Genomic DNA, 14,374 nt, shown 5'->3' on the forward strand with positions numbered 1-14,374 from the left:
TGCTATGTGGCAAGTAGAAGAAGAATGACCTTGGAAGGATAACCTTAATGGGTGCTGATGGTATTGAGGTGACCAATTCAGATGTAATAGTAGAGTTACTGAGTGATCACTTTTCAAAAGTCTCTCACCCAAGTGAGTATATCTCTATACCTGTAGCAATAACTAATGTGAGAATTGAAGTTAAGAAATCAGAGGTACTTAGTATATTGCAAAATTTAAATACAAAGACTTCTATAGGTTTAGATGGAATATCAGCTTGGGTGTGCGTGAATGTGCAAAGAATTGTCAATGCCTCTTACTTAGTTATTTAACTAAAGTTTGAACTCTGGTATGGTCCCTAGGGAGTGGAGGAAGGCAAAGTAGTTCCTTTGCATAAAGGTGGCTCTAAGACTGTGGTAGTTAATTACAGACCAATCACCATCTTGGGTGTGGTGGTAAGAGTATTGGAAAAGTTGGTTAAAGACAGAATTGAAGAATGGGTGGATCAGAATATAATATTCTATAGGGGGCCAACATGGTTTTGTTAAAGGTCGATGCTGTCTTAGCAATTTATTAACTTTTTATAATAGAATGACATCTGAGTTGGACAAAGGAAATGGTTACACAGTTGTACTTCTGGATTTTGCTAAAGCTCTTCACAGGATACACCATGGAATACTGTTGCGCAAATTGGAGCAGATGGGGATGGATACTAAACTGGTGATATGGATAAGAGCATAGCTCAGCGAAAGATACAAGAAAGTGGTATGGAAGAGCAGGGCCCAGGTTGAGGGAGGTGACCAGTGGTGGGCCTCAGGACTCTGTGCTTGGGCTGTTATTGTTTAATTTGTACATGAATGATATAGGAAATGGCTTGAAGGGAGATATTCAGTTGTTTGCTGATGATGCAAAGTTGGGTAGTTGTTAAATCTTGAATGAAGAGATTTCACTAAGAAATATTTCATTTGGGATTTAACAAGCTTTAATACACCAACAAGGATATACTTGTATATGAGTAGAATTGTAAATTACTGGAAAGCCTTAAAGATATTGTATCTTGACATTGAATGATTCTATGTAAAGGAATATTACCTATCTTTGTATGTTTAACAATGGAAGATTAATTTGTGAAATATATGTTAGTTTGTAAAATTATGAGTTCAAGGTACGCAAGTGAGACACTTGGATTAGCAACAGAGCCTACGGCAGTCACGTACTCACGGAGCACGGTGTACATGTGAGCTTTCAGAAAGGAAGACGCTAAGAGAGAAGAATGGTGACGGGTGAAAAGGTGTAATGCAGAAGGGGTGCTGCTAAAGGTGCAATATAAAAAGGCTTGGCTCCCCCAGTTCAAGGGAACTTTTTCTCTTTGATTCCAGTTTTTCTTCTTGCTCTCCTGTTCAGCATCGGCACCCATTCACTCGAGGGCCCATCTCGAGATGTTCCCGGAGATGTGTAGGTGAACCCGGCCAATGGAACGATGTCTCGACGGAGATAAGTAGCCAAGTAGCGAGCCAGGTGTGGGCATTTCGTCAGTGCACAGAGGAAATCTACACAAGCTGACCGTCATGCTAGACCACGTGGACCAACTTTAGCAGAGTTGTTTTTCGTCCATATCGGAGAGGACAAATCACGATATCGAACTCCAAACCAGACCCAGGTGAGACGGCCGTCAGGATAAAGAATAAGTAAGCTGTAAAGAGAATTGTAGATTGAAGGACAGACCTGAAGAAGTCTTAAAGATCCTGTAATGTACGAACCTTAGTCTCTTTTGTTGTGGAAGAAAGAATTAGTTTATAATAGTGAACAGGAACATTCATTAGTAGAGCTCATATTATGTAAGAGGCAAGACTTTAGTATTTATTCTAATAGCAAAGTATTACTGCTACAGGAGCATAGTCTAATGCAGGGTTTCTCAAACTGTGTTCTGCAGAACACCAGTGTTCTGCAGAAGGTGAATAGGTGTTCTGTGAGAAGTTCTGGAATTTGTCATTTTAGTTTTCTAAGCATTTTTCGTGCATAAATATTTTATAGTAGAAATATTCTGAGGAGAATAATATTTGTGAATATGTCGAAAAGCTCAGACCCAGAACGCCTATTAACATCTGTGTATCGTTAATTTTCACACATCGAAACCTTTCAACATTTAGGAAAGGGAATACCGCTGTTTATGACTGGTCATAAAAATTGCCTACAAGCAGATTATAATAATGGTGGCATATCCTCATTTCTCAAAAACTGAAGGAAATGACATCTGTGTAGTAAATGTCAGTGACCAAATGGCATATTTTTAAACATGGAAATATTTGTGAATTATCATTAATTTTCACACATCGAAATCTTTCAACAATCGGGAAAGAGAATACCGCCGTTTATGATCGATCATAAAAATTGCCTGCAAGCCAATTACAACAGTGGGCAGCGTAAACTGAAGGAAATAACATCTGTGTTGCAAATGTTAGTGACCAATCAGCAAGGAAGTATAAAGAATTTTTCCACTGAAATTGAAGATCAGGGTAGTCTGTATATGGTTCTCAGATCTAGTAATACTGAATACCTTCTTCGCAAGTTCGTATTGCAATGTGTAAGTGCTTGTTCTGAAACCGGAGTGTCATGATTTTTTTTAAAGTAATAGGAATACAGATTTAAATTCTAATATGAATAAGAGACAAGGCACTTTGTTTAATTTTGGTATTAAGAAATCTCTCATTGAAGGTGTTTGTGATGGAACAGATAGTGAGTAATCCACCTCAAGCCTACAAAGATCTCCAGGATGTACAAAAGGAGCGGAAAACTACCAGCACACAGGAGAAAAAGTCTGCATTCACTTGTAAGTACTTATAATAATATTATAAATATATTTGGTGATCAGAATAGGATATGTCAATGAAAATCAGCACAAATTAATTTAACGATGGTTTATTGATGCTTTAATTAAACCAATTAAATTAATCAAAACCTCAATTAAATCAAACTTTAATTGATGTTTTATTAATTAATCATTAATTTATAATGATTAATGATTAATGATTAATTAATCATTAATTTATAATAAAAATCAGCTAAATTACCAATTAATTATAATTAATACATTACAAAATAACCAAGGTGTTCCGTGAAAATTTCAGGATTTGTGAAGTGTTCCGTCATAGAAAAAGTTTGAGAAACCCTGGTCTAATGTATTGTAAATGTCGATCATGTTTAGTGTGTTATAGTATAATCGTACTCAAAGTTCATTGAATTAATGCCTGGAAGGAATTGTAGATCAAAGAATACAAAAGGATAATCAATTGATTTGATAGCATTGTCTTATGACAAGATTCAGCTATATAAATTATAGTTTATTATATTAAGTTTTGTAACTTAAGAAAGTGATTATCTTAGCTGAGTGTATATTTGGTGAAAGTGTATTGCATGAGTTTAATAAATGAACCTTTTTAATTTTACCTAACTAGTTGCCCTGATAAATGAATCCAATGCACCACTTATTACTTAGAACCTGAGCAGAATTTAATTGTTTAACGGAGACCATGACTGCAAACTCAAGTTGGTACAGGAAATTTAGCTAATTTGAACTAATTATTTTAATAGAACGATTAACCAACCTCCTTAATCAAGATAATAGAATGATTAACCAACCTCCTTAATCAAGGAGTAAAACTCTCAGACTCTGTTTGAGAGTTAACTCCTTGATTAAGAAGCTTTTCTAATCTAAGGGTTCAGATGGCGCAGCAATAACAAATAAAATTTCCAGAACCTAACGAGGAGGTAACTCCAGATATTTGTAACAAGGGAATTAGCTCTAGCCAAAGGCAATCCCCTTGTTAATCTAATTCACACATGCAATTAATCTAAATGACGGTTACAGAGCACAAAGGAGATTAAGCACTGAATAGGCATACAAGGAGAGGTATAAGTAGTGTTTCCATTACAACTAAAGAAGTACAATTAAGGATAATTACAGAACAAGAATTCAGATACTTCACATGTACATCAGATAATACCAAAGAAAACATAAAAAAAAATTTGTAACAGTAGTGCAATAAAAAATCAAACTGATGTTGAGAGTTTGCAGGATGATTTAAATAAGCTGGGAAAATGGGCGAAAGTTAATGGATGTCAGTTCAATGTGGAAAAGTGTAAAGTTATGCATTTTGGGATTAAAAGATTACCAGCTGTGTACTACATTGATGGAATGGTACTCCAAGAGATTGATGAGACTAGGGACTTCAGGGTGTTGGTGGATAGGGAGATGAAGTTCAGAGTACATGTTGCTAAGGTGTCCAAGATTGCACATGGGATTACTTGGTTATTGAAGAACACACTAACATCCAGAGATAAAGAGGTTATTATTCCCCTTTATAAGATATGATACTTCCACATTTGGATTACTGTGCTCAAGTCTGGTCACCTGAATTCCTTGGTGATGAGGAGGTTGTGGAGAGGGTTCAGAGGAGAGTGATGTAAAAAATGCTCCCTACATTTATAGATTGGGAGCTTGTGGATTGCAGAAGTTGGTTGATAGGTGGAGAAGAGGGGCTATGATAGAAACATTTAAATTACTAAAAGGTTCTTATAAGATTGATGCAGAGGAAATATTTCAGCTGTGTGATAGTGGTGGAAGAACAAGAGGTCATCCCTGGAAATTAAGGAAAAGTGTGGTTAACAAGGGTGTGAGAACGAGGTTTTTTGCCTGGATGGTGGTGAATGAGTGGAATGCACTGCCTGACTCAGTTGTGAGTTCTTCATCTGTAAATGAATTCAAGAAGAGATATGATAGATATTGTTTTGATAATTTGGGTCTCTCGCGATATGTCTACTGACCCCATGGATATACCCGTAATAATAAAATGAAGTTTGAAAGCAGCATAGATTATATTTCTTTAAAGTTCTGGCTATTTTCTCTGAAGTGCCCAGATATAGAGAATTATTATTTTTATTATTATTATTATTACGGGTATCTCCATGGAGTCAGTAGACTCAACACGGGAGACCCAAACTAGCAAAACAGTATCTGTCATATCTCTTCTTGAATTCATTTACAGACGAAGAGCTCACAACTAAGTCAGGCAATGAATTCCACTCGTTCACCACCCTCCAGGCAAAAAACCTTGTTCTGACACCTTTGTTAACCACACTCTTCTTTAATTTCCAGAGATGACCTCTTGTTCTTCCATCACTATCACATAGCTGAAACATTTCCCCTGCATCAATCCTATAAAAACCTTTCAGTAATTTAAATGTTTCTATCATATCCCCTCTTCTTCGCCTATCAACCAATCTCTGCAATCCACAAGCTCTCAATCTATCAATGTAGGGGGCATTTTTTATATCACTCACCAACTTGGTCACTCTTCTCTGAACCCTCTCCACAGCCTCCTCATCTCCAAGGAATCCAGGTGACCAGACCTGAGCACAGTAATCCAAATGTGGAAGTATCAATGCTTTATAAAGGGGAATAATAACCTCTTTATCTCTGGATGTCAGTTTGTTCCTCAACAACCAAGTAATCCTATGTGCAATCTTGGACACCTTAGCAATGTGTCCTCTGAACTTCATCTCCCTATCTACCAATACCCCTAAGTCCCTAGCCTCATCAATCTCTTGGAGTACCTTTCCATCAATGTAGTACACAGCTGGTAATCTTTTAATCCCAAAATGCATGACTTTATGCTTTTCCACATTGAACTGACATCCATTATCTTTTGCCCATTTTACCAGCTTATTTAAATCATCCTGCAAACTTTCAACATCAGCTTGATTTTTTATTGCGCTACACAACTTTGCATCATCGGCAAACAACTGAATATCTCCCTTTAAGCCATTTCCTATATCATTTATATACAAATTAAACAACTTCGCATGGTTTTTGTTTAAATAATTTTCAATTACCATTACATACCAAGACCCCCCCCACACACACACACCTTTTTATATAAGAAAAACGCAAATTTATGTAGTTAGCTTTCCGAAATGTTTCAGCTGTTACAGAAAACAGAATTTTTTTTTAAAACATTTTATTTTGTTTTTATTTTTATTTATTTAATTTATTTTTGCAAGTTTTACACAGGGACGTTAACAGGTTGTAATTCACTTGGTTCTTTCAATGATATTTAAAGTTGTTTGGCACAACTACATCAAAAAGTAAGATTTTCACAACCATAAACATTTTAAATAGCAATTATGGAGAATGTTGCAGAATTATTGGAAAATCAAGTCTGATGTCTTGTTAAAATGTTGGCCATCACACTGCATTACCAGTGCGATGGCCAACATTTAATTCTTTATATTCTCATAGTGTAATCTTTAAAATCATTTTTTCTATTAAAAAAAAAAGAAAAATACTTCATTAAAGTAATGTTTAGTTTTTCTAAGTTAAGCCATTGATTTATTCAGTATTTATTGCTCTATTATTGCAAGATCTAGAAAATAGCATGTGATTTGAGCATTTTATATGGAATTTTTTATGATCTGGAAGAGATACCATCTCCTTTCTACAGAAGAAAGACAGAGTGAAGTGCAAAAAAAAAAAAAAAAAAAAAAAAAAAAAGAGATACTGCTAATAGAGTACAAAGAAATTTTTCTAAGACACTGCATACTAATTTTATGGATTTTTAAGTAAGACTGTAAGGAAAGTATTATTTCATGCCTGTTAACTGAAAGTGTTTTCTAGCTCCCCAGTAAAAATAATGAGTTTGTGGGATAAAAAATGGTAATGGTAATGGGATTACTGTAGTGTTTGTGTTGAGTGGGATGTCAGCAGATGAATGGAACATATAATTTGTAGAGCTTTTTGGCATTGCAACCACTGGACAGGAAGGTATGATAAATAAAGGGAAGTTCAGCTATAAGGAAAGCCTAAGTAGAACAAAGGGTTACAGATAATCCACCTGTGTGTGTGTGGGTTTTCTGCAAAAACTGAGAAAGAATATATTCTGATAAAATACTAAAAAAGTATAACAATCTTCTCAGATTTTCTTCTTAGCTGCAGAGTCAGCTTCTAGAAGTTGTCATTATCTTTTCATCAAAAAAGCTCAGTGAAACAGCTTTTAGTGTTCTTAGCCTTTCTCCCATCTTGCAGTAGTGTCTCGCAAGGTACTACTTTAGGAATCATTTGTCATGTAGAGTGTGACATGTACATCTTACCTCCTAATGTTATCAATAATATCAGGCTTGATGTAGCTAACATCTTAAAAGAAATCTCTCCAGTAGCCAGCTCTGTACACTACATAAACTCCATGAAGACAACAAAATCATTACTAGGGCTGGCAAAGGTAACTCTACTGGTGTCCTCAATTCCAGTGATTACAATCGAAAAATGTATGTGGTTCTCAGAGATCATGCTAGATTATAATCTAGTATAATCTGAGATCATGCTAGATCCCACCAAGTCCCAGAGGGAAAAAAAAAAGTTAAAAGGCTTCTAAAAATGCCACATCTTGACCTCCTAAAGTTGTTGAAAAACTCACTTTTTTTTGTTCCTGCCCCCCCCCCCCCCATATACTGATGGCCCAAAATTCATAAACCTAATCACCTTCTCTAGTAGATCCTACTGATCCCTCCTTTAAATTAGCCAAACAGTTAGCTAAATTCTTAATATCACACATTTCAAATATTTTATACAAAATTAAATAAGGACACCTTATTTAAACAGAAGTTACTTACACGGGCTCTCCCTCTGGCCATTTTCTGTATGGAACATTTTGAAAAACATACTCTTGCACTTCTTTTCCCAAATCTTCTATCTGAGATATGTTGATAATGTGTTCTCTATTTCACCACATGGCTCAGACACATTAGACTCCTTCGTCCTCCATTTCGACAGCCAGCATCCCAAATTGAGTAGTTCGCTATAGAAAAAGAAAATAACAGCTTGCTTTTTCTAGATACTCTAATCATTTGTCTTCCCAATGGCATTCTTTCTTTCTGTTTCTCAATTTACAGAAAACCCACCCACACAAGTAGATACATAAATAAACTTTCCATGTCATCTCCTTCCTAACAATATCGTATCATCAAAACCCATTTCAACAGTCTCCAACCTCTGTTCTACTTAGGCCTCCTTTGTAGCTGAACTTCTCTTTATTCGCCACACCTTCCTATCCAATGGTTGTGATGCCAAAAAGATCTGCATATTATCTGTTTCACTCATCTGCTCATATCCTCCCTAATATGCACGCTATAATAATGTCATTACTATTCCCTATATCTGGGACGCTTCAGAGAAAATAGCCAGAAATTTAAAAAAAATTTCTGCGCTGCTTTCAAACGTCATTTTAAGCTGGCTTCCCTTCTCTGTTCTCCTAAGGATCCACTTCATCCCTTCTCTGTTCTAAGTTTTTACATGGTTCCTTGTTCTTGCAACTTATATTATGGTCAAACTGGGAGATCTGCGAACACTTGCCTAGATAAATACAAAACATCTGTCGGTGAATAGTGTGACTTCTGTCGAGATTTGTGCTACATTATTTTTCTGTAATACAATTGTCCTTTAGTGGTTGTTTTTGGAGTTAGTTGTTGTCTATATTGTGTACTTTTGCTTACCGAGAAGGCAGGTTCGGAATCGGATGCATAGCGGTGGAAGCATAGTGGAAGAAGATAACATAAGTTTTCATTATTTAGATATTTAGTATACTTAAATATGTTTTATACTTATAGTTAATTTATATTACTTATATATAAACTTAATTTATATATAATGTATGGAAGCAAAATCTGGACAATAAAACAAAAAGACAAACAAAGATTAATAACAGCTGAAATGAAGTTTATGAGAAAAACTGCAAAGTATACTCTATTTGATCACAAAAGAAACGAAGAAATTATGAAAGAATTAAACCAAGAACCAGTAATAGAAAAAATTAAAAAAATATAAACATAAATGGATGGAACATGTTCAAAGAATGAAAACAGAAAGATTACCAAAACAAGCCTTAAAGTACAAGCCATTAGAAAAAAGAAAACCAGGACATTCTTCCTTTTAAACGATTCAACGATGACTTATGAGGCCGGAACAGGCAATCTAGGCCTGTTATGCATGATGATGATGATGAGTTATACCTATAGTTATACTCACTTATACTTATTTAGCGTTTAGTTGTAATAGTTCCTCGACACTATTTTGAATAATGGCAGCAGCTAAAATTGCAAATGGCGTATCACCAAGTCCTCCCCCATTTACGGACTCCATTTCGCTTGATCTGCCGGCCTAGTTAGCGGAGTGGTTAGCGTGTCCATTCTCCAGCCAAAGGGCTGTGGGTTTGAATCCCGCCGTGGGCATGATGTTGGTGATTGTGAAAATACTAGTGGTAGTAGTTAGCAGTAGATAGCATTGGTGTAGATGATGAAGGTAGTTGCGGTTGGTGGATTGGTGGAGATGGAGAGTACCCTCCTTCAATGAGTCATTGGACTCCCTGAAGAATACGGGATTTTGTGGCATGCAGGACTTGTGGAATGTATGCGTCCTGGCGGTTGTATATGTGGCAGGTGTGAGAAGGGGAAATATGTATATGTGCAAAATGCAGGCAATAGGAGGAACTTTGTGAGTTAGAGATGACTATAACTGACCTTGTTGAGACTATAATGGATGTCATTGAATCAGAAGCAGGAGATTCCCACATAGAGAGATGAGTGGTATGATAGAGGGTGAGAACAGCGAGAGAAATATGAATGAAAAAATGAGAGTGGGGAGTGTGGTAAAGTTGAATGATTGTGAAGTTTTCGGAGATGGTCTCAATTGGGAGGATGAATGGCTGACTTGCAGAGAGAGAGAGAGAGAGAGATGGATGAGCTGAAAGGGCAAGTGTAAAGTCTAGTGAATGAGATGAGAAGTGTGGAAGATGAGATTAGGCGAATGGAAGGGATGAATGCAAGGCGAATCAGAGTAGGAGTGAGAGAGTTAAGGGAATGATAGAAGAGGAGAGAATAGGAACAGTAGAAGAGAGAGTTATAGGAATGATAGAAGAGAGAATAGGAACAGTGGAATAGAGGGAATGATAGAAGAGGAGAGAATAAGAACAGCGGAAGATGGAATGAGAGGGAGTTATGGGAACGATAGAAGAGGAGAGAATGGAAACAGTAGGAGAGAGGGAATGAGAAGAATACGAGGAAGTGCTGGAACCAGGGATAGAGTGAAGGCAGGTGAGTAGGGGAACACAGAGAGAAAGTGTTCGAGGAGAGTGAGTATTTACTGGATTGATATTGGGGATAATTTTCATGTGATAGAACAGTTGGAAGGAACAAGGATAAGTAACTATCCATGGATGTTGCAACATGAAGTAATAAATGGTCAGAAGTTGACTTTTTTGCATGGAGAGTGAAAGGAGCATAAAATGCCTTGCCTGAGAGTGGTATGATGGATTTTGTGTTATCTAAGGCTCACGATGAGTTATGACTCTATGGAGGTCCATAATAATAATAATTTAGTTATCTTAATTTGTATTGATTAAATTGGTAGGATTAATATGCTTGTGGTCTTGTGCCTCATGTATTACGGGGTAGCTAAACTGTAAATGATTGTGCACGTATACTATATAGTAATAATGTACAAGTTTTCTTTCAGTTTTATGGATCTGCCCTAAATATTTTGAATTTTGCTAAAGATTATTTTTGATGTTTAGTGTTTTGGCAGTTTGTTCGAACTGTGTTAAACAAACATGAATATGAACGATACATGCTCTTGAAGAATATCAGCACAGATATTGGCAGAGGCAGGGCTTGGCTACGTTCAGCATTAAATGAACACTCACTAGAGAGATATATACATATGTTGCTAAGTGACACTAATAATATCAGGTAGGTAAACTAATCATTGGAATCCATTTTGTATATTAAATTTTCATAATTAAATGGAAATATGAGATGGACTTGGATACAGATATCATAGTTAAAGTTGAATACAGATTTCATAATGAAAAAAAAAAAATCTTTTTTTGGAGCGTGCATTATGATTACTAATCATAATATGTAAAATATGATTAATCTTTCATTTCATCATTCTGTTTAAGTGGTGATGCTTCCTTACATATATGTTCCTTATATATAGAAGTTCCAGTATTGGTGAATATACTTTTTATTTTTAACTGTATGAACAGAGTACTAAAAGAACAAAATAACTCAAATTATCTATTATGTTGTTTATATTTTCCTGGATTACACCAGTATCTTCAGAGCTCAAAAATACTTATCACTATATAGTAAATAGCTATATTAAGTAACATCATGACTAGGCTACTTGTGTACATATATAGAGGCAGATGTGTTACTTTCAGATGATTTGTGTCTTCTGACATGTACTCTATGTGTACATGTCAGAATCAAAACACAAATGAACTCGGACAATCTGGTCTACAGTTCTTGATATCACCTCTTTTCAAGTTTTGCTTACCATGCATTATGGGAGGAATAACTATTCATTTCAGTTTGATCTTTATTGTAGTCTCATCAATAAGAGCCGAACATGTGGAGATGCTGTGAAGGAAATCAATGATAGAAGTGATATTTCCATATAGAAGAAAATTTTTTGCATCACCACATTATTAAAATACTCTGGATGAGAAGTAGTTGTAGCAAGATTTTGCACTTGGTTACAAAGTATATTATACTTAACAAGAAATTATGTTATTGTTTTTTTATTCTTAACCTGAGCATGACCATTTGAAATAACTTCATGATTACTATTGGTGGCAGCAATTAGCTTCACTCCAAATTGTCTCAGTATCCCATAATGTACACTGTGCTTCCTTTCAGACATGTATCTTGCTATGCATGATGGAAGGGTCACTAGACTAGTTTTGATCTTTATTGAGGATAAACACAAAGAATATAATTAATATGGTGATAAATTATTCTTATACTTATATGTGGAAATATGACCTCTATCATTGATTTAGCTTTCACTATCTCCATGGGTTATTGATGAGATCCCAGTACAGTTCAAAATCATTTTGGCTAGTGACTCTTACCAATATTGGGATCACTGAGACGTGGTTGACAGAAGATGATATAATAACAGGAATAGAAGTAGCAGGGTACAGCATTTTTCAGCAGGATAGAAAGGGAAAGTGTGGTGGTGGAGTACTGCTTATGATAAGTGACGACTTATGTCCTCTAAGAGTGGAGGCTTTGGAAGGCTGTGACACTAATGATTTTGAAAACATATGTGAAAGGTAGAGATAGGCAAGACGGGATATTTAGTGGGTGTTGCTACAAACCAAGGAGCACAGAGGGTGCGGACCAGGAGATGTTTAGACAGTTGAGCTTGGCAAGTGCAAGAGGAATAATTGTTATGGGAGATTTTAACTACAGCAGTATAAATTGGGGAGAGGAAGATGCATGTAGCAATAAGGGAATGGAATTTCTAGAATTCTTGAGGGACAAATATCTTAGGCAACATGTAATAGAGGGAACAAGAGGTTCAAGAGTTTTGAATTTGGTCATAGCATCAGAAGAGTTGATAATAACTGAGATGACATCTCTCCCACCAGTTGGAGAGAGTGACCATGTAGTTTTGTCTTGGAAGATGAATAGACATGCAGGGGTATCAAAGAGATGGGAACATATGTGGAATTATAAGGCAGGTGATTATAATAGTATTAGACATCAACTTGGGGAAGTTTCATGGAGGGAGGAATTGGAAGTCCGGGATATCATTAGTGCTTGGGAAATTGTTAGCAGCAATAGTAAGCTGTATTCGACAAGTGAAATAGATGATACACTTTGGTGTAAAGTGAATGACAAACAATATTAAACAGGAGCTGCATGTGAAAAAGAGGATACAGGTGAAGAGCAGATGCATGAAGATTATAAGACACAGGCAAGGAGAGTGACTCGTGTGGTAAGGAAGGCAAAACTGGAATATGAGAAGAGCTTGGCCCTAAGATCCAAAGAAAATCCTAGGGAATTTTTTAGCTATGTGGCCAGTAGGAGGAGAAATGATTGTGGAAGAATGACATTGTGGTATAAAAATGGGAATAGAGTGACTGATGCAGAGGACATAGTGTAATTGTTAAATGAACACTTTATTGGTGTATTTCATCCTGGAGGAGTAAATTTTAATACTAGAGGGATAAGGCAGGTTAGAAGTTTAGAGGTGCAAGAGGAGAACGTGTTCCAAATACTGAGAACTCTGGATGTTAGTAAAGCTGTGGGACTAGATGGTATTTCACAATGAGTTTTGAGAGAATGTACTAAGGAACTGACAGCTGCTTTGAACTGGCTTTTCAATGAAAATCTGGCTACAGGAAAGGTGCCCAAGGAATGGAAGGAAGGAAGGAAGGTAAGAAGTGCCATTGCATAAGGGCAGTAGCAGACTGGAAGTGTCTAATTATAGGTCAGTTTGTGTGTCATCAGTAGTTGTTAAGACCTTAGAGAAATTAGTGGGGGACCATATACAACATTCGGCAGATGAGGGTAATGTTATCTGTGAGAGTCAACATGGATTTGTGAGTAGGTGCTCTTGTTTTAGTAATATGCTATCCTTTTATAATAAAGTTACAAGAGCAGTAGATGAGGGAAAGACATATACTGCCATTTTCTTGGATTTAGCAAAATCATATGACAGGGTGCCACACGATAAACTGATATTTAAGTTGCAGCAAATGGGTTTGGATGTCAAGTTGGTCAACTGGATTCAGGATTTGCTGTCCGATAGGTATCAGAGAGTTGTGTATCGTGGGACAGTTTGAAGGAGGCAGAGGGTTACAAGTGGGGTCCCACAGGGCTCAGTACTGGGACCTATATTGTATAGCCTTTATATCAATGACATTGTTAGTGGATTGCAGGGGGGATATTCTGTTTGCAGATGATGTGAAGCTGGGAAGGGTTATTAGTAATAGTGCAGATGTAGTAGTCATGCAAGAGGATTTGCATGAGCTATACAGATGGGCAAACGAATGGGGATGTCGGTTTAATGAGCAAAATGTAAGGTCTTGAGGTTTGGGAAACATCGATAGGACGCTGCATACTCTATTGGAAGAGATATACTGGATTGAAGTAGGGGAGACAAGAGATCTGAGGTTGATGATTGATAGAAACCTGAAATTCAATGGACATATTGCAAAGGTAGTGAAGATAACACAGAGTATTGCTGCAATAATGAGAAGGACGCTACCTGCAGAGATGAAATAGTTATCATTCTGTTTTATAAGACCGTGATCAGGCCACACTTATACTATTGTTCTCAGATTTGGTCTCCATAATTTGAAGGGGATAAATTAACTGTGGAAAGGGTACAGAGGTGGATAACAAAGACAGTTTCAGGACTGTACAGTGTTGGTAATTAGGATCAGCTGAGGGAATGTGGACTGCAGAGTTTGGTGGATAGAAGAAGGAGAGGTAATATGATTGAGACTTTTAAACTGTTGAGAGGTGTTTACAGGATTGACACTGGGGTGTT

General features: G+C 36.5%; 1 protein-coding gene across 4 annotated transcripts in view; it reads left to right on the top strand.

Annotated features, from left to right (window-relative positions):
• The window catches only part of LOC150097105 (sorting nexin-29-like), a 780,446-nt gene that overhangs the window by 210,425 nt on the left and 555,647 nt on the right, over nucleotides 1-14,374 (top strand). For all 4 annotated transcript variants that reach the window (XM_090406852.1, XM_090406853.1, XM_090406854.1 and 1 more), the window contains one exon: nucleotides 10,599-10,773. In XM_090406852.1, the coding sequence (XP_090262978.1) occupies nucleotides 10,599-10,773 (175 nt within the window). The remainder of the gene's footprint in view (nucleotides 1-10,598; nucleotides 10,774-14,374) is intronic.

Source organism: Typopeltis vanoorti, chromosome 17, assembly GCF_054136105.1.
Source record: "Typopeltis vanoorti isolate ZY-2024b chromosome 17, IOZ_Tvanoo_1.0, whole genome shotgun sequence".
Taxonomy (NCBI): domain Eukaryota; kingdom Metazoa; phylum Arthropoda; class Arachnida; order Uropygi; family Thelyphonidae; genus Typopeltis; species Typopeltis vanoorti.